This window comes from Cydia pomonella, chromosome 4 (genome assembly GCF_033807575.1).
Source record: "Cydia pomonella isolate Wapato2018A chromosome 4, ilCydPomo1, whole genome shotgun sequence".
NCBI lineage: Eukaryota > Metazoa > Arthropoda > Insecta > Lepidoptera > Tortricidae > Cydia > Cydia pomonella.
Window position 1 is genome coordinate 15,809,308 of NC_084706.1, and position 26,892 is coordinate 15,836,199.

The 26,892-nt window shown below is 38.4% G+C and overlaps 3 protein-coding genes across 4 annotated transcripts in view; 1 reads left to right on the forward strand and 2 right to left on the reverse strand.

Moving 5' to 3' along the window:
* Nucleotides 1–612: 612 nt before the first annotated feature.
* Nucleotides 613–18,377, reverse strand: LOC133517159 (tudor domain-containing protein 3). The gene is made up of 8 exons (XM_061850343.1): nucleotides 18,133–18,377; nucleotides 17,974–18,058; nucleotides 17,502–17,892; nucleotides 16,350–16,531; nucleotides 13,625–14,586; nucleotides 12,999–13,338; nucleotides 11,465–11,579; nucleotides 613–5,153 (listed from the first exon to the last, which is right to left on the reverse strand). The coding sequence occupies exons 1-8, from the start codon at nucleotides 18,165–18,167 to the stop codon at nucleotides 5,074–5,076; spliced, it is 2,190 nt and encodes a 729-aa protein (XP_061706327.1). The 5' UTR covers nucleotides 18,168–18,377; the 3' UTR covers nucleotides 613–5,073.
* Nucleotides 18,378–19,822: 1,445 nt separating this feature from the next.
* On the forward strand, nucleotides 19,823–21,791 carry LOC133517149 (copper transport protein ATOX1). The gene is made up of 2 exons (XM_061850317.1): nucleotides 19,823–19,983; nucleotides 20,111–21,791. Exons 1-2 carry the CDS (start codon nucleotides 19,975–19,977, stop codon nucleotides 20,318–20,320), a joined length of 219 nt encoding a protein of 72 aa, XP_061706301.1. The 5' UTR covers nucleotides 19,823–19,974; the 3' UTR covers nucleotides 20,321–21,791.
* A 42-nt stretch (nucleotides 21,792–21,833) lies between these two features.
* Nucleotides 21,834–26,892, reverse strand: part of LOC133517148 (POC1 centriolar protein homolog A) — a 29,949-nt gene continuing 24,890 nt past the window's right edge. The window contains exons 6-7 of one of the 2 annotated variants that reach the window (XM_061850316.1): nucleotides 22,996–23,100; nucleotides 21,834–22,823 (exon numbers count right to left, since the gene is read on the reverse strand). In XM_061850316.1, coding sequence (XP_061706300.1) covers nucleotides 22,716–22,823; nucleotides 22,996–23,100 — 213 coding nt within the window. In that variant the 3' untranslated portion in view covers nucleotides 21,834–22,715. Of the gene's footprint in view, nucleotides 22,824–22,972; nucleotides 23,101–23,235; nucleotides 23,342–26,892 lie in introns of those variants that run through there. The other variant, XR_009799335.1, reaches the window with a different exon arrangement.

Sequence of the window (26,892 nt, forward strand, 5' to 3'; positions counted from 1 at the left end):
TGACAGACTATATGTACCTGTAAATGAATGAAAAGGTAGGACAGGACAGGCTGGGGGGCGCATATTCATAGTTAGCCTAGGGCGGTCAGAGCTCTCAATCACGACCACGACCTCTCAACTTAATCACATTGAACATATTTTTTAAAATAAAAATACATTTATTTTGTAGTATTTGGACTATTAAATTAACCACTTATATCATAAAATAAAGCGTGGTTGTGCCAGACAGCATCTACCCGGCACGACCCCGACACCCCTATGTCACAGTGCCTAAAATTCTACAATTTATTTTTTGCCCTACGTTTGACTGGTAGAGATTGCGTTAAGGCATTAAATCCACATTAGTACAACAGTAGTTAAAATTAATAAAAGAACTTTTTTTTTTGTAAATTTGTACCGCAAAAAAAATACAAAAACTTCCGTGGTCGAGCTGTACAGCATCTCACTTTGCGGGGGAGGGCGAATGTTTATACCGGTAACGGGTGGAGCAAAGGGATTACCGCAGCGATAGTCCATATGTTCCCAGTGACCACCGCACTCATTAATTATTATAACGGTGCAGGGCGGAAGTGGTTCGGCGCTAACACTGACAGGGGCAATGAAACAGCCGCATAGTACACTTTCTTTTAATAGCTTTTTTGTTAATAAAGGGTTACCTTAACATAAAATTGGTATCTACCTATACAAAATGTATCCAACGAAGCAACGTGTTCAATCTAACCGTTGACAAACTACACTTCATAATTAAAAAGAAAAACTGAATGTTTTACTTTAGGTTTCTTTAAACGTGGGACTGAATTCGGAGACCGAAATTAGTGCGTCCCGCTCGCACATAGGCGACACGCACAGAGATTACAACTGGACCGTCTACAACTGTTTAAGAGGGGGCTAACACAATATCATAGTTTTTATATTGATTTTTTACACGAATTTTTCGTCGTACTTAAAATAGCTGGTGGTAAAACAGAGGGACATGACAAGCAAAATATAACAAGAAGTATATTTTAGAGTAATTGAAATAAAAGGTCAAAACTCGCGCTATGACCATTTCTTGCATCGCAAGTTTCGCGCGGCGCGCCATATCTTTTGTCCCCTTCTATTTCCGGACTTATCGCCCCCTCTTAAAGGTATGAGTTAATTGTTTTTAAACATAGGATTTTAAGCAAATTTTAAAAGTTTTTGCATAGTTAAGGCCTTAATGAAGCCTTAAATCTTCGACAATTAAATTAATTATTTTGTGTAAGGAAACAGGTTTACTTACATTTTTAGATTACTTCAGATATACATTGGAATCATTTTAATGATACTACCTAACTAATAGACAAATTAAGACCTTAACTATACTTATACATTTCTTAAGTTGGTCACCAAAAACAGGCCCAATTAGATGATACAAACGTTATCGTGAATAATATTAGGGCGAATTAACTATGCCGACAACACAAGGTGTGTCAACATAGTTATTACAGATCTGGTGTAAAATAAATTAAATGTAAAAAATATTCAAATAAAACTTCATAATTCACGATTGCTATTATTGCTAGTAACTTTAAAACACAAGTGTATACACTGGTTAAGGTGAATAAAAATACTTTTCAAACAACATCTTGACTTCAAACTGCAATAATTAATATATTACATTGTTTTGCTCTAAAATACAACAAAATACACTTATACAAGCTACGTGCTACGATTGGTTACATACAAGTCAATAAATTATCGCAAGAGAGTTATATCCTTTTGTTACACTATAAGTTAACCCACCAACTAATGCTCCTCCAGCGATGTTTCTATAAAAAAAATGCTCTCGCCAATAGTCATCTTCCCTAGTGACCCCGCATTGAATTCAGATCATATTATGATGGTTATTTCTATCCAAACTTCATGGCGTTGACTGATAATCGAATAACAAAAACACGACGAAGCTTGGATTGAAGCGACCAAACGTTAAGTGTTTCTTTAAATTCCAGGTTCTGAATCTCCATCTCCAACACCGATAATGCAAAAGTGATCGAGACGTAGAGAAAGAAACTCCGAATACCTATTTACTATGTATTCTAATAGGGAATTGTTCAGACGCGAATAAGCTCAATCGGATCACTTAGATTGTAGATTTGACTTAAATGAGGACTTTGCTACTTTATACATTCTGACCTCCGCTTGCCCACAGCCCACAGTTGTAATTTTCTGGGACAAGTTATAATAGAGACAGTTGACAGTCGAAGGAAAAAAGAACCGCGCCGCAGAAGTGCATAGACAAACCAAGCAAATAGGGCCATGGTCTTTTTCCCGATAGTTGCCTCCCAACGATTGTAATTTGAATAACTCGAGTCTTTTAAGTCTAAATTAGAAAATTTCGACTCTGTGTCACGAGACTGCGCTTGGGTCTTTTGATTGTCTAGAGCATTGACATACATCTAAGGACGGGCCTTACGAGCAATAAGAATGGAGCAGTACAGCGGTGTCATGCACACGAATTCGTGATTGACACCGCTGAACTACTTTTTTTAAGTTTAAGAATGGTGCTCTTAGTGACCGTAAGGCCCGTCCTTAGATATTTATGTCAATGGTCTAAGAGTGTGCCTCTTCCTATTGGAGCATGACTTGACAGGACTCTTAGCCTTGCGTAACAGATCCTGTCATATATTTTGAAATATTGAAATTGTCGTTTTCAAAATACCTGACTCGGCCAAGCCTAATATAAAGGCGGGATTCCACCAATATGCGGCACTGTGTGGCACAAGCATATTCAGTAAAAAGAATGGTTGCGCCGCACACTAGTGGAATCCAGCCTTGAGAGATACCTGTTTTTTACACATAATTTAACAAATAACAAGCATTTTTACAGTAAAATCTTTGTGATTTATTACGCAAAGGGTTAGCACAGTAGAAAGGTTGAGTCTTTGTCACGTGCCAAACACTGTCAATGTCTGTCTCTCACTGTTTTAGGTACGTTGGTTTCGAGTTACGTTAAGAAATAAATAGCTCTGAAAAATATTAGTAAGTCGCTTGTAAACTAAGAGACGAGCAAACGGAACTTCTTTTGTCTATTAGTTCAACCCTTTACGAGTATAAAGGCCGTGTTAGGCCGCTTAATAAGAAAATTATACAAGAGCTGCCATCACCTTTCCAAGTGTGGAACGGAACATCTGTCAGTGATAAACAGTGAGGGGTCATATCTTCGAATGAAAGTGCAGTTTAATCTTATGGCACCTGTCCGCGCAACGGGAGAGCAGCCAGTACTCTCTATGTTCGTGATCATGATGTAATATAGGAGATACGTATATTAACACATTCAGTGCCAGACATAGAATTAAACAGGACAAAAACCGCGAGGCCACATAACAATCAACACAGTATAAGGCAGGCGCCAGGTCTGTGCTAACTTTCATAATCAAACATCCTGTTACTTTTATTTTGTTAGTTCTTGGTCTCGCCACTGTGTGACGCTTTTACGAAGCAATTTAAATGTAAACATAAATAACGTAAAACATACATACACAATTCTGAAAGGATTTAGTATAATTTACGAAATATCAAACGTATTGATGCATGTCTAAATAATATAATAATTAAAGCTTCTTTGCTGGTGCCAACCCTGCTGGCCGTGGTGCTGTGTGCCCGCTAGGTGGGCTCTTTGGCGTAGCCTGTTGTTATCTATGGCTACCTATAGCAGCAACCCACCTAATGGGTTGAGTGGGTTGTCTAACATCTGAGCAAAAATTACCTCGCTTGTCGAGGGTTCCTGGCACTGAATGTGTTAATCTTTGATCGAAGACTACTCCCACTGTCGACGAAAACATAACATTTTCTAAGATAAATCATTTTCCCGTTATGAAAAAAAATTACTTCTCTATAGGTAATCATCGGCGGTGGGAAGGTTGCCGCTTCAATATTCCCTCTTTTGGAACTCCAGGTTCAAAAGTCCGTATTGATATCCGTTTAGGTACGATTTAAAAAGATAATGCATATCGAAAAGATTCAGACTGAACCTATGTCAGTACGCAAACACCACTGCCAGTTCCTCAGCCAGTGCCAGTCTTTTTCACTGTTTCTCTAGGGTTTTTCGAAATCAAAAAACAAAATGCAAAAGACATCAATCAGTAGGAATCCAAAAGAAACACAATTGTAGTTCTCGAGAAACAGAAAATCATAATATAAATATCGTTCCATCTCTCAAGTGTGTGATTAATCATTGCCTTATTTTGCCTCATAGATATTTTAGTATTTTTTACGTTTTATTTTTAGCAATATATGTACTTCCGATCGTTCGCAGTGTCTAGAAGTACAGTAGATGGTCCAGTCTGTGGCATAGCACTTCTGCTATGCGGTAGCATAAGTTATATTGATTAGAAAGTTAAAATTAGTGCCGGTTCATCTCACACAAACGAATTAATAAAATAATTAAAGTGTTTAGACCTTAAGGGGCGGTCGAATACAAAGTCTCGCAATATAAGATAAGGATAATTAGTAACTGACAAACAGAAGTGGGAAAATATGGAGGCTTTTACCAATAAATAAAAATAAAAAGGCAATCATAAAATGGATGTGTGTGAAAAGAAGCTTAAATAATAATTAGTAACTGATAAATAGCGACGATCGTTCTACAGCCGTTTGATTCATTTTAGATTTAGGCGTCATCGTCAGGCGTAAAACCCAAACGTCGTACGAGTAATCGGACATTCACTTCAAGTTAGTAACACATCAACCGACTATTGATACGAGTTAGGCTCCGTCGAGCCTTAAAGACTCACGCCCTAAAAATTAAAGCGAGTTTCCGTAGAGGCCGGCCGACGTTTCGTCACCACTGTGTTTAGATCCTAAAGAATATCATTCACATGCCATCAGGCGACCGAAGGAAAGCGATTACGGGACCGCAAGTTAAGCGTGACCGCAGTACGGAATCCGTCACTCCTCGGCCGCCACTGACAACGTCACCGATAGAAGGTCGATAAAATGTCCCGGGAGAGCCTAGCCGCACGGCACGCGGAGAAGTCTGCCGTCGTCGTCGGGCAGGCGGCTTGGCGGCGACGGTCAGCTGCGCCACGCGCGGCCGGGCGCCGCGCCGCGCCCCTAGGCGCGCCGCGCGGGGAGCCCGCCGCGCAGGTACCCGCTGCTGGCCGCCCCGCCCGCCCCGCCCGCTGCTGGGGCCGCTGCACAGGATAACACGTTCAAATGGGTGGAGCCACATATTAAAGTTTCTATCTAGTACCTATGCTATTTTTGGGGTATATAAGAAACAATTTCATATTTATTGTCAACCACGGTAATGTCGGTAATTCATTTGGGCATTTGTTTAATTAATAGTGATGCTACATATATTCCGTATCGATTAAGTACCTATTATATCAACATAAAAAGAAAAATTGCACAGTTAAAATGTACCGCAACCGCCACTTTTTGATATTTAACCAATTTTACACATATCGGTGAAAGAATAAGGCTCAAATTCAAATGGCGTTCTAAAAGTTTTAATAATGTGTCTAAAGATAGCAGTTCTTGGGAATTTGCTTTAAATGAACTTTTATTGACCAATAGGGAATATTACGCGAAACTCTGCGTAGGGGGCGCCACTACCACAATCCATCACAATCTGAGGGTCTACCGTGAAACAAGAAAATCGAAATTTCGTTATCTAATCTCTCTATCACTCATGCATATTCGAACGTCAAAGAGGCAGATAACTATATTTTGATTTTCTTGTTTTCCGGTAGGTCCTCTGTAAACAAACCACCTTGATGCATCAATGTCATATTTTATTAGAGGTCATCCATTAATTACATTACACGTTTAGGGGGAGGGAGGGGATCAAGAAAATGTGACATGTTGTGACAAGGGGGAGGGGGGAGTCACAAACTTTGTGACGTCACTTTAACTTCACCAGTATTTATTAAAAAAAATATATTCGCTTTATAGTTAAATAACTAAGTTTTTAGAACGATAATCGTTTTATGCGATTAATTTTCTTTCCTAGTCGGTTTTGTGTTATAATTACTAATATTTCTTTTGTCCAAAATAGTTGGGTAAAATATGAATAGTAACAAATTAGATTCGCCGATTTAAAAAAAAATGCGAAAAATGTGACTTCACACCAGGGGGAGGGGTTTACCAAATGTGACCAAGTGTGACAAGGAGGGGGTGAGGGGTCAAAAAACCTAGAAATTTGTGTGATGTAATTAATGGATGACCCCTTATCTGTGAAAACTTGTCAAAAAAACAGTTTAAGGCACAGTATGTATAAGTTACTCTATGGTTTACGATAGGCGCTAGTGCTGCACTCTGGCCTCTGGCGGCAGAATATTGCAGTAATACCCTCTATTGAATGCATATACAGTACCCGGCGATAAATATTGCACATCGTTTTTTAGAAAAAGAATATAGGACACAATGAGAGAGAAAGAGACAACGCTCTACGAAGCCGAAAATTCCATGTGCAATATTTATCGCCGGGTACTGTATGTACCACAATGTAGGAACCTAATTGATTTTTCTTGATTCTAATTACATACACTTCTACTGAGCACCAAAAGTTAATCTTATCAATCGTTGTCCTTCGTTAGTTTTTAGTCAAAAGGTTCACATGTTTTGCCGAATGTTCGGCGCTTCGGCCGACAGCGTGGCCGAACATTCGATATTCTGCGAAAACCGCTGTTCGTGGCAGATGCCACGGAAATAAATGTAACGGAGATCGTTATCAGCTTATTCTAGAGTTATTAGGTTTGTACGAAAATCGTATGCAATTATGTTATCAACTTTGTGCAAATGAGTAAAATATGAAAAAATATCAATATTTTTCGTAACAATTGACGAAAACCCCAGTAATCTCGTAGGTATGTAGGTACCTACCTAGTACCTAGATGAGGCTAATACAAATAGATGGTCATAATATTGTTTTCAATAGGGAATATTACGAAAAACTGCGTAAAAAGCGCCACTAGCTCATACCCTACTGCGAAAACAAAAATCTAATTTCGTTATCTGCCTCTTTATTACTCTTGCATCTTCTTCTTCCTCCTGCCCTTATCTCACGTTATGTGGGGTCGGCACAACATGTTCTTCTCTTCCATTCTCCTCTATCTTTCGTCACCTCAACACTCACTCCTTTCTTTCTCATATCCTCTTTCACACAATCCATCCATCGTTTTTTGGGTCTACCATCCGCTCTCCGTCCATCAACATTCATTCCTAACATTCTTTTTCCTATATGGCATTCATCCCTCCTCATTAAATGCCCATACCACGCTAACCTACCACTCCTTATCTTCTCCGCTACCGGTGCTACTTTCAAACTTCCCCTTATATACTCATTCTTAATCCGATCCTTTCTCGTCACTCCACACATCCATCTCAACATTCTCATTTCCGCTACGTGCACTCTTCTTTCATCCGTCACTTTCGTCGCCCAGCATTCTGATCCATACATTACAACAGGTCTCACGATCGTCCTGTAGATTTTCCCCTTAAGTTTAAGGGGCATTCGTGGATCGCAAGTTGTTCCAGAGACCTGTCGCCATTTCATCCATCCCGCATTTATTCTATTTTTCACGTCACGGTCGATGTTGCCGTCACTTTGGATCAATGACCCAAGGTACCGGAAATCGGAGCAGACTGGTAGGGATACACCGTCTAAGGTAATATGGGAAAAACTGGATAAACCACCGAAATCGCAGAACATATGCTCCGTTTTGGTTCTGCTTATTTTCAGTCCCACACTTTCCAGCTTTTCTTGCCATTTTCCCAGTCTGCTCTGGACCTCAAGTGCATTTTCTCCGACAAGCACAATGTCGTCAGCAAACAGCATACACCAGGGTGCTTCCTCCTGTATGTTCGATGTCAGAGCATCCATAACCAGGAGGAACAAATACGGACTTAAAGCTGACCCCTGGTGTAAACCTACGGCCACATTGAACTTGTCGGTTACTCCAGCTTCAGACCTGACGTGAGTACGGGCTCTATCATACATGGTCTGAATAAGCCGCACATACTTCTCTGGCATTCCTTTTTCTCTCATAGCCCACCACAGAACCTTACGGGGGACTCTATCGTATGCCTTTTCCAGGTCCACGAACACCATGTGCAAGTTCTTTTGCGCAAGTCTATATTTTTCGCACAATTGGCGAAGTGCAAATATGGCGTCCGTAGTTCCCCGGCCCGGCATAAACCCAAATTGATTCTGTGTGACCTCACTTTCTTCTCTCATTCGTCTCGCTACCACTTTTTCCCATATCTTCATACTATGTGACATGAGCTTTATTCCCCGATAATTGTTGCAATCCTGTACATCACCCTTATTCTTAAAGATGGGCACCAGCGAACTGTTGCACCATTCATCAGGGATCGCCTCTTCTTGCAACAACTTATTAAAGAATAAAGTCAGCCACTTCCATCCATCCGCTTTCAGAAACTTCCATACTTCGACAGGTATACCATCTGGCCCAACCGCTTTCCCATTCTTCATACCTTGCACTGCCATCCTTACTTCTTCTACAGAGATCTCTTTCACCATTCCTATGTTACATCTATCATTTTCTAGCACTCCACTCCAATCATTCTCTTCGTTCATAAGTTTATTGAAGTAGTTCTTCCAGCGTTCTTTTATGCTTTTGTCATCCGTCAAAATCTTTCCTGCTTCGTCTCTCATACATTTCATATGATTTATATCTCTTGAATTCTTCTCTCGTTCTCTTGCTATTCTGTAAAGGTCTTTTTGGCCTTGTGGGCTCTCCAGGAAATCGTACAATTTATCTTGTACCTTGGCCCTTGCGATTGCTATTGCTTTCTTAGCCTTCTTCTTACTTGTTAGATAAGCTGACCTCTTGATTTCTTTCTCTCTATCGTTCTCCTCTTCCACCTTTTTCCATTCTTAAAAAGCATTCTTTTTTTCTTTCAGAATCGTTCGCACATCTTCGTTCCACCACCATGTATCCCTATCAATCTTTCCTTTCCCTTTTGTTTCCCCAAAAACATCCCTTGCCGCACTTCTTAAACATACCGCCATTTCATTCCAGCAATCATTCGCTCTCATCCCTGCCATGTCATCCATTCCTACCATTTTATCGACTATTTTTTTTCTAAATTTTTCAGCTAACTCCCTATCACTCAATCTATGCCATTTTGTTCTAGGTGGGGGCTTCGAGTTCTTTTGCAAATGTTGTACTTTAAGATTTAAGTCTAGAATCAGTAACCTATGCTGGGAAACTAGGCTCTCACTGGGTATTACTTTGCTTACTCTTTATTACTCTTCCATATTCCAGCGATAGAGAAGCAGATAACGAAATTTAGATTTTCGCGTTTCGCGATAGGCTCCTTGTAAACTAACCGCCTTGATGCAGCAATGTCATAGTGAAAACTTGTCAAAAAACTGTTTAAGGCATAGCATGTATAAGTTACTATATGGTTTACAATATGTGCTAGAGCTGCACTCTGGCGGCAGAACATTTCAGTAACAGGTCTTAATGTCTTAGTAACGTAGAGATCGGTAGATGGCTAGTGTTGAAATGATTGAAACTAGAGTCTTTTGGTTTTGAGTTTAAATAATGAATAGAATCAGGCGTTACTTTGCGGAAATCCATACTAATTCGAACAAAAAATATTACATTGCTAATCCGCGAAAATATAACGTGCTAGTCAATCAGTGCTAACCTTACTTGCGTATTTTACATGCAATTAATGTTCCCACCCTCCCACCGCATACGCAAATAAATATAACAACCCACCACCAAAAGTACAAAACTCGACACGTGTTTCGCCTCTCTACGATGCATCCTCAGGAGATGCTGGAGATTCAGACTGTCTGACAACTCCCCCTATTGTTGTACCTTATTATTTCCAACTGTTCCAGAACACTCAAACGTAATCCTTTCTCGCAAACTCTCTCTCTCTCTCTCGCAGATTCTCAGGTAAAGCGTGGCCACTGTCTATTAAGTGCTTTGCAAAATTAGACTTTTCTGGATGGTTGTGTCTATATGACGCGACATGCTCCTTAATACCTTGTAGTGAAATTACGGCCATATACACTTTACTACAATTATCACCAAAAAAAGTCTGGAGTTTATTAGCTAACTTTTGATGATTGTAACAAAGTGTATGTGGGACAAACGGGCCGTAATCTAACACGATTAATAATATAGACTTTTAAAACAGTATATCCATCATCCATATGTTCCATTTAAAAATATTGTTAACATCAACTGATTTAAATTAATCGATGTCAATTTTTCGCTACGCGGTATGTTGCACATCACTGACCAAGCTGCCTACTATGAGACGATTTGTCACTGAGTGTTTCATTTTATAACCACATTTCATTGCGGCTTCGTCGTCATGTTTCATTTACATTGCGGCGTAAACACTTGGCTTTGCAATTATGTAACTTGTATAGCAGCAATGTAATACAATATGTCGAATGACAATCAAGCGTAAGCATATATGGATGGAAGTCGGAATATTAGGTTGAATTCGTTGTATTATTAGAAATTAATGGTTATCGTATTTACCTGTGAAAAGTGATCTCATTGGTATGGAAATTAACCAAGTCACAGCGATATTTGCAAGTAACTATTGCGCAACTCAGTATTTTGGAAAAAAATTGAATATTCTGTGTCTCAGCATTAGTGTACATACAGTCTGTAACAACTGACGGTGAACTAGGGGCAGTGTATGCTCAATGAGCTAAAATCTGCGACACGCCCGCCGGCGGCTTGTCCTCTCTCTACTATTCTATGCTCTAAGGTTGTTATATTTATTTTTGCGGTGGGAGGGTGGGAACATTAATTGCATGTAAAAATACGCACTTTAGTGTTAGCACTGATTAACTAGTACGTTATATTTTCGCGGATTAGTAATCTTTTTGTTTTAATTTGAAGAACTCGACTCGTTTTTACGCGACTCTGCGGTTAAAAAACTTCGAGTCCTTTAAGTTCCGAGTCGAATAAAGGACTCGATTGAGTCTTAAGCGCAAATAGACTTTGTCACAAATATTGTATGTATTATCTAAATAAACACTAAGGAAACTGCGTTATTGAACGATGTGTACCTAATCCACGCAGTGCATGTGGAGACGTTGCGTTTTAGTAAAGTTTTGTACATCATCTGAAAGTTGTCTGTAAAGGACACAAGTCTTTGAAAAAGAAAGAGTTCCTGATAAGAATTCGACTAAGCGCCACTTGCACTCCCACTAACCCGGCATTAACCGGTTAAACCATTAATCCAGTGTGGCAGTGTCAAATTGTACTGGTAACCATGAGAACTACAGGTTCAACTGGTTAACCCCAGGTTAGTGCAATGGTGCAAGTGGCCCTAAATGAAAGTGAGTCGAGTCCTAACAGAGGACTCGAAGGACTTGAATCTTAACCAACACTACAGATGGCTTCATGTGCAGTGACTTATTATTGGCATTGTGAAGAGTGACAAAAAAATTGTTAACAATTAAATATATATATATATATATAAAACTTGTACTAACCTTGGTTGGGGAAGGGCAGGCAATTGGATTTGAGGACTTCTTCGTGGTTGCCGTATGCACAGAACTTCACTACCACCGTATTTGCGGATATACCGGTGATCTCTGCCTCGTAGAACTATAACAAAATATATTAAGGCCCAGTAAGTTCGTGTTCTTCTCTCACTCTCACTGAGCGTAAGCGAGTTGGAAATGCATGCCCGGAGCGCGGATATCATGTTTTTTTTTGTTTGTGTAAATAAATAAAAAAGCCATCGATATGTTCCCTCAAAAATAATATTGCCGATTTTTGGAAGCTTTCATATTTTTAGCTTATGTGCATAAGTGCATTTTTGACCTATGTTCGTGATTTTTTTTCTCTCGAGCGAAAGTCAAAACAGGATTCGAATCGATACAGTCCCTCGAATAAGGCCTCAAGATTGCTAATTAAATTTTTGGCAGCCATATAGTAATCAAATAATCCAAAAAAGCGCTACGAGTTGTACTCCGTTTACTGAACCTAGTGCGGCCTTAAGTTTCTCATTTATGTGAAGTTTTGTTATATCTCCTATGAAATTCCATTTCGGGAGAAAACGGTTTTCTCCCGAAATCCGTTTCCATCTTAATAAATCACTTGGATTTTGATGTCGATCGCTTCAGCGTAATATATTCTAGGTTTATAGGTTTCGCTTTAAAAAAAAAAGTTATTTGTTTTGCTGAAAAAAGAAAAACCTATAAACCTAGTTTTTCATTGTGTCAATAACAAATATCATAGAGAATAGAAAATATTTAGATGTGGAAAAACGTTTTCTCTTTTTGTACGGACGATCACGCGGTATGATTCCCTCTTAATGAAATTAGATTTTCCCTTGATAAACGTAGACATAATGTTTCTCGAATAATAAATAGTTTTTCATTTTCAAAGTCATCTCGAAATTCTATTCAGTATTGTTATGTTATTATGTTACGTTATGTTATGTATTGTTATTATATCGCAAACGGAAGGCACCGTAAAAAAATGGTTCAGAATGCTATTTAACTTTTATCAATTATCATCTCTATGGTATAAGGCAGTAGATACACAATTAACTGCATAAACCATTGGCAGGGCTACCTACACCTACATCTGATTGTTCATAGCGTATGTATCTATTGCTGAAGTGATGTAGCCGCGAGCAGTCGTAGCCCGCGCCTGTTCGGTCAAGGTTTTAAATAAATATCGATACGGATAAAGTGTCAAAAATATGTATATGTCGCAGCCCGCTGCGCCATTAGCTGGGTAATTTAACTAAATTAAACAGCTAATTAGTCACCTAGGCTACTCATTAAACGTCGGCATCCAATTTGATGCCTAGGGCCATAATTAATTGAACTATTGACACAAATAACTTGATGTTTAAGAATTTAATGAAAGAGCTAGGCGTCTAGCGGGCTAATTTAATCAATTGGCTATACGCGACCTTATTTCCCATACATTAAGGAAGTGTGTACATTATACGTGTTTTGGCACTCTGTCGGTGTCGATATTGATTACCTCGACTGTGCGGGCCACACTCACGTTGTTGTCCTCCCAGTAGAGCGCCAGGCAGCGGTCGCCGACCTTCCAGCGTATGTCGGCCACGCCCAGCATGGCGCGCGCCTGCTCGTTGACGGCGGCGTTCTGGAAGCCCAGCAGCGAGCCCGGCAGGAACGGGCCGCGCTCGCGGGCGTACTGCCCGTGCTGCCCGAGCTGCGCGTGCTGCCCGTGCTGCCCGAGCTGCGCGTGCTGCCCGAGCTGCACGTGCTGCCCGTGCTGCCCGTGCTGCCCGTGGCCGTACAGCGGCCGCGAGTAGTTGTACCCCACGCCCGGCGCCGGCGCCGAGGCCGGCGCTCCGTACAGGCACGCCGTCTCCATGTACCTGCCGACGACCTCTACTGTAATAGACGTCGATTGCCACTGCGATTCTAAAACTTTTCGGTGTCAAAGACGCTGAAGTAATTACGAATTACGGGTGTGTCATGGGTCTAGCGAGGCGAAATTTAAAAAGGGTTAAATGACATTTTATTATTAGTTACGGACATTAATTCAGAAATGTTATGAACGAAAATTCAGAAGTGGTTTAGTTAGAGTTTAATTTGTTTGTAACCTGCGTTACCAGTGAAAGTAAAAGGCACGATTTAAGAGCGAGCGGTGTTATGCCATACCCATTAGGCTGCTGCCGCCGCTGGTAGGGCTCCTGGTAGTTGGGCGCGTCGGCGGCGCGGCGGAAGGGCGGCACGTCCCGCGCGGAGGCGGCGGCGGGGGCGGCGGGGGCGGCGGCGGCGGGGGACGGCGCCGGCACGTACGGCTTGTGGTACTGCTCGGCGGGGTAGCCGCGCTCGTCCGCCCGCTGGCTCGCCAGCAGGCTCAGGTTCGACGTGGCCTCCGTCAGGCTGTCCATGTGGTTGTTGTTCCGGTATTGAGGTTGCTGCATCTTATCGTTGTTTCGGTCGTTCCTCATATTCCTATCACCGTATTGAGGCTGCGGCGGGTTGTGATAAGAGTTGACGTATGGATTAGTGTTTAAATTATAATTCACTTGCTGTTGCTGTTGTTTATTTTTTTCCTCCAATTTTTTTTGAAAGCGAGGTGGTTTCTCGTTTTGAGGCTGATATTTCCTGTCCTCTCTATGTGAGTGATGGCCGTCATTGTAGTGTCCTCTGTCGGGCCGGTGCCTGTTGTTGCCGTCGTACCGCGATCCTTGAGGCCGCTGATTGTTCTTGCCACCATTTCTATCTCTTGTATCCCTGTCCCTATAGTTCCTACTTTCCCTATCGTCATTAGTGTTATTGTTATATTGACGATTGCTTTTGTCCTTATCGGGAACATTGGGTAGTTTATCTTCTAGGAAATCGAACAGAGACACTTTCCCGGAAGGTTTGACGGCGATGTTGTCGTCATCATTAGCCTCCTTGTTCCGCCCCTTGCGCTTGGGTTGCTCTGGTTCTTTTTGCTGCTTCTCTCTTCTATTCTCAGAGTTGTCTCTCTTTTGCAGCATCCTTAGCGCTCGGTCAACATTATTCTTTGTATATCGCAGAGCATTCTCTGCCTGCTCCTCGGTGAAGCCTGCATCAATGATTTTCTGCACATTAGCATCCAGTAGGGGTTTCGTGCCTCCGCCAAAGATCTAAAACATGTAAGTATTTTACACTACATATACAAACAGCAACACTCTCGGTGGACCTTATTATAAAAGGCAAAAGGTCCACCGATGGACAGTTAACAGTGTGGGCGATGGTACGTTCACGTTTGATAAAATAGATACGGACAAAGTGCCATAAATATGTATACACTACCCTAATACATGGGCCATAAAGTCGTGTATACATATTTTTGGCACTTCGTGTCGATGTTTTCAGACGTGACTGTACAACAAAGTAATTATACACAATTATGATTCAATAAACTGGGGTTTAGAAGTTAGCTTTGATTGAGACTTTTTACTTATATGTAAGTGACTGGCATAGGCATAAGATTTTAATTATTTATAGCTAAAGGTATTAAGGAATTACATTTATTTCTATGATGAGATTCAAACTATACTTTATTGCTGTCTAACCTCTTTCTCAGACCATGCATAAACATTTTTCCTTAGGATCAAATGACCCCGAAAAGCACATGGCTCATTCTCCCAATGCCCAATTTGTATGGTGATTTTAAGTCCTCAGTGGTTTTGTATCCAAATTAAGGTTTCCTTAAAATGATAATAATAATTCAGCCTATATATGTCCCACTGCTGGGCACAGGCCTCCTCTCATGCGCGAGAGGGCTTGGGCTATAGTCCCCATGCTGGCCCAATGCGGGTTGAGGACTTCACATACACCTTTGAATTTCTTTGCGGATGTATCATATCATATCATTTATTTGTTGTAAAGTCAAGTACATAGTAAATCAAGATGTTATACAGTAAAATACAAGTCAGACCATGACACCCTGTAAGGGCACACAACATTAAATTAAAACGAAACAAAACAAGTCTTCTCAATTAAAAACGACAATTAATAATATTACAAAAAAAAAACATGTTATAAACTATCGTGATTAAGAAAATCCTTAACCGAATAATAACATTTATCAATTAATAATTTATTTTTAAACACTGTTTCGAGTTTCTAGCTTAATATTATTGGGAATTTTATTTGTTATTAAAATAGATTTATATTGGGGACTATTTTTACACATCTCTAGGTTAGTCTTTGGTAATAGCAGTTTATTTCTATACTGCGTTCTCATGTTTTCCCTGTCTTGTTTTAATGTGAATAAATATGAATGTTCCGGAACAATAAGTGTAGCCTGTAATATATAAATACAAGGCAAGGTTAATAACCTATATTCAATAAAGTCTCCAAACTTTTTTACCCGAGGGCCATATTGCATCTCTAAAACTTTCGCGCGGGCCACCACGGGTTTTTGGAGGAGGAAGGGGAGGGGGGTCTAGTTGCTGCTGTTAGGAACAGTTCCAATCTAAATGAATGCTGAACCCCTGGAGCCTGGGATCCCTTTGGCAACCTCCCGCGGGCAGGGGTTTGGAGACCCCTGCAATAAAGTATGGGCGGCAACTGTTTGTATACAGGGTAAGGAAATTTCCTTATGGCGTTTTTCATAAACGCGTTACTGGCCTAAATTAGCTATGAATCATTTGTCATTGTAAGAAAGGGATAAAACATAATTTAACTAAATCAGGTTTATAAAGTTTTATGAATAAGGGGGTTATTCTTTTAAATCTTTTTATTAGCCACACAACTTTAATGTAAACTCTGAACAAACTCAGAACATTGTAAACAAAAACAACAATGAAAACAGTAATGAAAACTTAACACTTAACAGAATTAAGTTCGTAAAGAGTTCAAGGAATATGCAAATTTATATATAAAGCCAAGGAAAAACTACCTTCTTAACTCCAGACATCCTCTGGGCCTCAGCAATAGCACCTTTCCTTTGTGCCTCAAACTCAGCATTGTCCTGCTTAGAGGCCTCTTGTATGCTTTTGAATTGCTTGTCCACAGTGACAGCCTCCAGACGTTGCCCAAAAGGGATCCAGGGGGGAGGGCCTCCATCCACTCCAACACCCCCTACAAATTAATTATTTAATTGAAATGAAGTGAGAGTCAATCAAATTGGGATATTTATCTGAATATATTTAGACCAAATATAGTAGTAGATAGTTTCTATCTAGATAATCAATTAATTGGTGTGGTAACACCATAAAACTGCTTACAGCTTTATGGTGTTACCACAGACCTTAATTTCAGGAGGTTTCTCATATAGAGACTGGTAAATAATAGGTGCTGGTATTTTCTTATTAGAGTATTCAGACCTAAATACAAATTCATTGAATTATTATATTTAATTAATTAATTGTATACAAATTGTTACCACACCAATAAATTGATTATCTAGGTGGAAACTATCAATTGACATTGGCATGGAACAGGATGCCATGGATCCATTGGTGTGGTAACACCCTTATAATAGCAATATAAGACTGAACATGCAAGAGGGCAAAAACCATATTATCATTATTTATGTCAGTCATATACCATTATTACCAGAAGTCCCATGTAGCTACTAATAAAATGCAAAAATAGTATTTCTTACAATATAATAGAGCTTTTCAGTCATGTACCATGTTTGCTTATGGTATGAGATTGAAAAGCTTGATTATATCATTATTGTATACAATACTTTTTTATGAGTAATCTAAAATAATGCATGTTGATGGCTTTTCCACTGGACTACAGCGTATCCTTATGAAAATTATAGTTGAGTTAGGAGCCCATACATGAGAAGTGTGTAATTACAGTTTGGAATACAAAATCATAATTCAACCGTTACCATGGACAAGTAGAAAAAACATATTTATTATATTCTAACTAGATGTGCCCAGTAATGATGTATAAAATTGTGACAAAGATATTTGTTTAGGCTTTATAATTACACAAGATATCTGTCTTAGTCACATAGTTTATAATTATAGCCGTCAATTTCAGTGACCTGAAGAGTGTGTATGATAGACTATTTATTGTATTAAACTAAACTCACCCCTAGTGTGCTTGGCAAGACTCCGGACCAACTCCCACTTCTCAATCATGTGGGCCACCTTACCCCCCAGCACAGTGACCACACTGGGTGTTAGCCAGATGACCCCATGGCACACCTCCAACCCCTCATTCTTCAGCAACAGTTTGGTTCCGGGCGGCGTGTTTATACTTATACTAGAGATTGCGCTTGTCTCCAATCCAGTGCATGAACTTTTCCCATCATTTAGAATCAATTTTAACATTCGAGGCGCATAATTTGACTCTTCATTAGCTTTTGGAGCCGACACATTCCTAATCTTTTGTATTTGAACGACGATCGGTTTCTCTAGCTTCGACGGGTCCTTCGGGAAGTCTTCAGGAAAGGCGGCCTCGCCAATATCCCGCAGGTCATACTGGAAACATTCGTGTTAGAATTTACATCGGCTCGCATGACATATGCCGAGCTGTAACTGCTCGCTACCTCAAATACTTACGTCTAAAGCACGTCTGCTTAGAACATCTACATCCTGAATTGCTCCGTTGTCGCTAATAGTATCGAAACCTTCTTGACTAATGTGCCTGAAAGAATCACACGTTCATTAACTAATAGAGCAGAGACAAGATCAGCTAAACAATTTTTTTTATTTAATTACCAGCCCAGTACTGCAAGATTATCCCTAATTGACATGTTTTCATTTGCGGCTCATTCTTCCTCAGAAATTAAATACAAAAATTTCACTCCACTCGCCAATCGTCGGAGACATACGGTACCATTTGTCAAACAATGTCAAAATCTCATAGCATAGACAATAAGAAGCCATTTCGTTGTGTAATAAAAACGCTTGAAAATCACCCTTTAGAAAAAGAACTCAAACACACCGAACTGAAAATGTAAAGCCCCTCCAGACTATGCGAGTGAATCGCGGCGCGACTTCGCGGAGCGAACATACCAAGGGGGGGGGGGGGACACTAGGAAAATAGTTTATCAGTGCAGCGGCTTGTTGATGGTCACCGGGAAACTACAACTAGTCGGAATTATGCGGCCGGCGGATCCGAGCCTTTTGATTTTGAGCCTTTCCAAGGAAATGATATGACGGCCAATGTTAAGTTTGGCCGGGATTTTTTTGTAATTAAGGCAGAATAAACCAGCCTATATTTATACAGTCCGCATTATTATTTTTACGTCCAGTAGGACCCTAAACGCCAAGGATTATTTTCTCACGTTCACCCTCTAAAACAAAACGGTCACATTTTAAACAATACTATAACCTATGTCCCTAATAGGGTTGTTTCCATCTAAAAATCTTAAGGCAGAATTGTATCCCAATAAATTCTTTTGGATTATAAGAACATGTTAAAACTACTTTTAGGGTACCTGCAATGACCATATTTTTGTAAATATTGAATTTAAAATATGTTTTGGCACACGTCACGTAACCAAACTCGAAACGTTATTGAAGATTCTGATGACATCACAACCAAAGAGCATATAATCACTACGTGAGCCCTAGGTCTGAATTGTATTATCTTTGTTTTGTTTGTATTTATTATTAAATTGTGTTCCTGTAACCAGTCTGTGATATTTGTGAATGTTTCCTTAATGTGACTACTCAGTCTTTGGAGTCGTTGTCATGTCTAAACAGGAGGGTCACGTCGTCAGCAAATATGATACATTTGTAGTTGGTCATTTTAGGCGGCCGGTACACTTGTAAGTTTTACTTACGTAAGTAGGGACACAGCTATACTATAGAGTGAGAGATGAATATCATTATCTCATTCTAACAAATAGCTTTGTCCTTACTTACGTAAGTAAAACTTACAAGTGTACCGGCCGCCTTAGGAACAATATAATATATATAGCAAACATTCTAATACGCTACCTTAGGAGATAGAACTATTGCTGGTGTGCCATTTAGATTGCTGTTTTATATTGGTTTGTCGGAGTCTTTATACACAAACTTAGAGTGACAGAGAAAAATGTCCGCAATTGACGAACTTCGATTTTCGCGATTATAGCCAGGGGGCATACCGCGAAAACCGAATTTAGCCCAGGCTAAAGCAAGAGTATTTTTCCGTTTCACCAACTATCAGCACATCGTTAACAATATTTGAAGTGTAAAAAAAAAAATGGTTCATATGCAAAAAATATCAAACAATGAACATTTTTGGCAATTAGAGACAAAGTATTTTTTACGTTTCAAATATTGTTAATGATGTGCTGATATTACGTGAATAGGAAAAAGATAATCAGGCCCGACATTGGGACTGATTTCGGGCCCAATATCGGGAAGTGTAGATGTAATTGGCGCTGTACGAATATTATATCTATGGTCTGTGATGACGTTGACGTTCAGTTCAATTTCTTCAACAAGTCAGATAAATATTATCCTAATTCCAACTGTTTTAGAAGATTATTCCAAATTTTCGTAGTTTAATCTCGCCATAAAATCGAACAGTGTAAAGATTCAAGCTCTATAAATTGAAAGCAAATTAAAATGTCGTCGGTAATGTTAATATTGCAATTTATTCACGCTTTGTTCTTGTCATCCTTTGCTTTGTCATCCGAAAATCCGGTGTTTTTGAAGAAGCAGTGTATAATGCTCTTATAAAACCAACTCTTATTTGTTGCAGACTCATATTTTCAATGTAGAAATGACTTGCGAAGGCTGCTCAGGAGCAGTGGAGAGAGTTCTCAATAGGCTCAAGGGCCAAGGGGTAGACACTGTGGCCATTAGCTTACCAGAACAGAAGGTTTCTGTAACCTCAACACTTAGTGCAGATCAGCTATTAGAGGTCATTAAAAAAACAGGCAAGAAGACTACATATGTTGGAACACAGTAACTACAAATAATCAGAAGCATAAAATATGATTGACTGGATAAGACTTATTTGTGAAACCTGGGGAAGGCTCCTAAATAATGATGTTACTTGCATTTTGTTACACTTGATAGAAATGGTTATCTATTTTGATTGCTCTCAAGTGCATTTTCTATGTGAAATCATTTTATGGAAGATCGTGCCATCCTTATCCTTCTCTAGTTTCTGATTCAATATTTCCCAGTTTTTAAGGCAAGTAAATACCTACTATTAAAATCTTTACCCTAATCATTATGTTCACTGTCAATGCCCCATATATGGGTAGCCTCTATTACAAAGTTGTGAGGTTAACAATTCAGATTGGGACTGAATGTGTCAACCCATAGCAACATATTTGCCATCATACAGTTTGAAATTGAATGACTAAAAAGGAATGTGAAATGGTTTGAGGGTAGAACCTTGTCATAATATTATATAAACACAGTGCTGAAATTAAACTATTTATATAACAATGTTTCCATATAAAATAATTTTGTTCCAACTACTACAATTGCTGTGAGAGTCAGAATGGTGGGTGTACCTAAATAAAATCAAATGAAAAGCGTACCATATTTTTGTACCTAATTTGTACTATTTAGTACCTCCTTTAAAAAAAATTGTACCTCACGGTACATAGTTATCATCAAAAAACAGGTTACCCGCCATCCTGACAGTCAGAATTGCGGGTGTACTTTATTACGGTATGTTCCCGTGGTTATTGATAAAATCTTTAAATGCCAAATTTTTGTACCTTTTTTGTACTTTCACATTCAATTATAATATGAGCCATTTTATTTGTGGTTTCCAAGTTATACTCATTTTATATTTTGCTTGCTATTACAGTTTTGCAGGCGTTATAGTTTTTCACGTTATCGATCTCATTTTAAAAAAAAACGCTAATGTAGAATTATTTTAATTACGCCAGGATTTAGTACCTTTAATGTTTAATATGTTAAGTTCACATAACTCAGAAAATCATGTCTTAGAAAAGAGCAGGCGCAATTTCAAAGAAATCTTCCTAAGAAAAATTATGCACTTAAATGTTCGTTTTTCACTCTCTAAGGAATAAGGGCTCTAAATCAAATAAAAGCCGCAAGTTATGCGTGTTTGTCGGAATATTATTGTGATGAGCTTTATACTTCTTTGCGTTTTTTCTTAAAAATGAGATCAATAACGTGAAAAATTATAACGCCTGCAAAATTGTAATAGCAAGCAAAATATAAAATGAGTATAACTTGGACACCACAAATAAAATGGCTCATGTAGCGAAAATCGCATACTTACAGGAAACCTGCCTAGGGGGCCGCTGGCAGTGAATGTGTTATATTTTATTTGGTTGTAAATATTTACTACTGTTAGTGCAGATATTTCCTTGTGACAAAAATATTACAGACATATATAAAACTAGTTATTTAATATTTGTACAGTATTTTAATAAATATATTTTTTGAATATAGGTACTATTTTTTTTCTACCATCAAAGAAAAAAATTAAAACATAAGTGTATATACTTTAATAACTTGACTTGAAGATAAACAAACTACTATAAACTACTGCTATAAAGCATTTTCAAGAGTGTTCACTCTTAGGTCCACTAGGTCCACTGCCTCATGGAGAGCATTCAAATGGTCCACAATTGCATTCATAGTGGGCAGGACATCGGCACAGTCACAGTCCTTCAAGTGACTACCATTACAAGTATAAGTTGCATCTGACTTGAGTTTCTTTTCAAGAGGTTCATGTCTGTAAGTATCATTCAAAAGTTTGAATCCACTATTGATTGGGAAGCTCCTTTTTCTACCGACCCATTCTATAGTTCCACTTGTATAACAGACATCATTCTCTTTCAACTTAATCATGCCAAACAAATCTTCCTCTGAAGTATGAACAGTGAAAGTATTATTGCTAGCAATGCAAGGCACGGTACATGTGGTACGAGAGGGTGCCACGCGGGGTACATGACTCATGTCGCCAACCGTGCCGACCCTTTCACACTCATCCGACTTGCATGTTGTATGTAGCCCAGACCTTGACGTGTTTGAGTTATTAAAATTCCGGGGAACTTCAGCATCCACTAGGGGTGATTCCACTATAGTGCTGTTTGCTCTGGGTTGCCCATGAAATATAGCTGATCTTGCACTGCTTGAGGGACTCGAGCTTCTGGTAAGTAATCCAGCTGCGCGATCCTGACAAGGGGGGTTACTCAGTGGTACCGCATTTGGTCTTTGACAGTCATTTGTCTCATAGCCCGTGCTTTCAGGTGGATCAATATGGACGAAAGATGTTTCGGGATACTTGCAGGTATGATAACATAGGTACCAAATCTTGGTCCCCTGATATGCATGATTGAATATATTAGTTTTTTAAAATTATGTATCTATCATGGTGAAGAATGTTTAATATGACTAATATAGTTGCAATTATCTCTGAACTCTAGTTTCTGAATGGCTATAGAGTACTCTGAGGAAACAGCAGACATTGACCAGTCCTGCATATAAAGACAGTTTCATTTTAGTGAGCTTATTTTAATATACAAATATACTCTGTCTCTACATGCATATCATACATCATGTTTTACATACGTACATCTATTATGTTTCTATTTTTACTGTAATGGAATGGAGGTACTATCAAACTACTCGGAATAGCTTTTTAACAACCTGTTTTTTCCCTTTTACTGAGGTGGGAGATTTAGATCTCTGTGATACCATATTTTCTTTCATTTCGGTTGAAACTTCTGCAAAATTGGTATTCCATAGGAGTACCTACAAAAATAAATTAGTCCTATTTCAATTTATTACTAAAGAGAATTTGAAATATTTGGCCATTTGACTTTGATCCTTATTCTTTCATTGATATGTGTTAAATTTGTTAAATATCCAAAAATGGCGCCATCTTACCGGGCATCAGCTAAAGCAGGGGGAGGAATTTAGAGCGTTCGGGCTTCCTCGGCTAGGCATTGGTGCGAGCAATTATTAGGGTTGGCACAACATGACGTTCCTTTGCCTGCACAACCACAGATAAGATAATTACATGAATTGTGATAACCCTAAATAGCCGAAAGGGATAGTTCCATACATAGAAAGGGACAACACGATTCGGCCCTGAATCACTGTCAAACTTCGGTTTTGTAGGAAGTTTCCTTTCTGTACGGTACACAGTTTTTTATTTTGCCTCTGTTTTGACCACCTTTGTTTTATGGCATAACTTTATCTTATACCTTTAAACGAGCAATTCTTGTATATATATAAATATATTTCTGTGATCTCGGAAACGGCTCTAACGATTTCGCTGAAATTTGGTATATGGGGGTTTTTGGGGGTATAAAATCGATCTAGATTAGTCTTATGTTTGGGAAAACGCGTGTTTTCGAGTTTTCATGCGTTTTTCTTTCGACGCAGAATATGGTCGCTAATTTCGTGTTGGCGGCCACTGTCCGTCTGGCCCAGCGGGTTAAGACGCGGACTGCTAGAAACGAGTGTTACGGGTTCGAATCTCGTCCGGTGACTAACTTTTGTTTTTTTTTTATATATGTTCAAGTTTATATATAAACTTTAGTTTAGATATAAATATCATCTTCTAGTAAGAAATTATTTATATGCGGCGACTTTAATGTAAATATTTTGGAAAATTCAACAATGTCTTGTAGATTGTTGTCGAATCTATTCAAATCTGGTAATCTCAACCACATGTTTATGGAGCCTACTAGAGTGACTGCTACTAGTGCAACCTGTATAGATAATATTTTCACTGATATTGTTCCTATTACTAAAAAAGTTATCAGTAATTTAGAATCAGACCACTTAGGTCAATTAATGGTATTTGAGACATTAAGGAAAAATACTTTGAGAAAACAAATAACTTTTGTACCAGTAACCTCGGACCGCGTAGAAAGAATGAAGCAAAGTCTAGTTCAGGCGCTACCCTTTTTGTCTTCCGATATGGGTCCAAATAGTATGTATAATTCATTCTTTCACACTTTTATGGATCATTATAATGCGATATTTACTTCAAAATCGGTCGTAGTTAGTGGTGCATCAGTTTTTAGTGAGTGGGCTACTGCGGACTTACATCAACGAAGACGTGCACTGTATGCCTTGTATGAGGAACGGCGGTTTAACACGAGTGATGAATTTAAAGAACATGTCAAGCAATATTCGAAAAAGTTTAAAATAGATTGTCATATAGCTAAGCGAAATTATCTAAGTCAAAGAATAAAAAATAGTCCCAACATTATTAAAGCAACCTGGAAAGTAATCAATGTGGAGACTGGTCGCTCGAAACACAGAGTGAATGATTTTAAACTAAATATTGATAACAAAATTATAGATTCCAATTTAGAAGTAGCTACAGAATTTGAAAATTTTTTCACTGACGTACCAGTTTTCACAACTAAGGATTTAAATTCATCACCCTCATCTGCTGTTACTCTATTAAAAGATAACGCCCTAGAGTGTTGTGGAGATTTTCATTTTGAACGTGTTTGTACCTCCGATGTAGTAAAGGCGTTTAATTCGGTTAATGTCAAAAAAATGAATGACCTCTGGGGAGTCTCTGTCCATGCTGTCAAATCCTTAGTAGAAATTATAGCGCCTGACTTAGTAATTATATTTAACAACAGTGTTGATTGCGGCGAGTTTCCTGATTTAATGAAACATAGTAAAATAACTCCTTTATTTAAATCGGGTAGCAACTCAGACCCCACTAACTTTAGACCGATATCTGTGCTACCAACGTTCAGTAAGATTTTTGAAAAATTAATTCTTTCTCAATTAGTACGACATTTTAACGTCAATAATTTAATGCATAATAAGCAGTTTGGTTTTACACGGGGTCGCTCGACAACCGATGCTGGTGTTGAGCTAATTAAGCATATCTTCGATGCCTGGGAGGAGTCACGAGATGCTATAGGTATTTTCTGTGATTTGTCTAAGGCCTTCGACTGCGTTTGTCATGAAACATTAATCAGGAAACTACACTATTATGGAGTTAGAGGAGCGGCACTGGATTTACTTAAGTCCTACTTAAATGGTAGAATACAAAGGGTCGATGTGAATGGACAGCGATCACCGGGGTCATTGGTCTCTATGGGTGTACCACAGGGGTCAATATTGGGACCTTTCCTGTTCCTTATCTACATAAATGACTTGCCATTCCTTGTAAAGACCCACCATGATATAGTATTGTTTGCAGACGGCACTTCACTTATTTTCAAAGTCAAACGACAGCAACAAGCTTACAATGATGTAAACGATGCTATTTCTAAAGTAGTAAACTGGTTCAATGTTAATAATTTATTGTTAAATGAGAATAAGACTAAATGTATTAAGTTTGTCACTAGTAATGTAAGGCATGTACAAACAAGTGTCATTGTGAAGGATGAGGAATTGGAATTAGTTGATAGTACAGTTTTTCTTGGTATAACTTTAGATTCTAAACTCCAGTGGGGTCCCCATATTGCTACTCTTTCGAATAGACTGAGTTCTGCAGCTTTTGCAGTAAGCAAAATCCGTCAGTTAACTGATGTCAAAACAGCTCGATTAGTATATTTTAGTTACTTCCATAGCATTATGTCATATGGTATTTTACTGTGGGGTGGTGCTTCAGAGATAAATACCATTTTTGTTCTGCAGAAGAGGGCTATTCGAGCAATATATAAAATGAACCATAGAGACTCACTGAGAGATAAATTTAAGGAAATTGACATCATGACAGTGCACTGTCAATACATTTATGAGAATATTCTGTATGTGCATAAAAATATTGCCGATTTTAAGAAAAATTGTGACATTTTATAATAAACTTCCAAACCATATTACTGAGTTACCAATTAATAAATTTAAGAATCATGTAAAGCGTAAACTAATTTCTAAGGCTTATTATACCACACAAGACTACATGAATGATAAAACAACGTGGGATTAATTGTGATTCGAAATGATTAATTATTTATTATATTTGAATAATGATGATGAAATGGATATTCCAATGCATGTATTTCCTTTGTTGTTTTTATTATATTTGTTTGACATTTAGAATTTATTCTAGAAACAATCTAGACTAGTATTTTTTATACATTTTTTTTTGTATGACTGTATTTTGTGAAAGTTTTAGTATTAAATTTGATCTATGAATTATATTATATGTATATATGGAATAATATTTACAACATCAATAAATTGCTCTGATAATTAGATTAAGATAATTATATGTAATACTGTCTTATTATTCATAAGTGCTTGTTGCTAGGCCTACATGAATAAAGTATATTTGAATTGAATTGAATTGAATATATTTTTTTAATTTTTATTGTTTCAGACAAGTTTAATTTAGTAAAAAAATTTAGTTAAGATTATCACCTATATACCACCATATTACAATAAATAGTTATAACCAGGGATCGGAAACCGGTATTTTTTGTATGGGAACGAAAACGGTATTTTTTCGTTCTTTGTTAATTATTTTATTCCTAATCGGGCAATCTAATAATACGAAGTCGTTATCTAAAAACACAACAGAGTCCTATCGCCCAGGTACCATATATTTATATATAAATA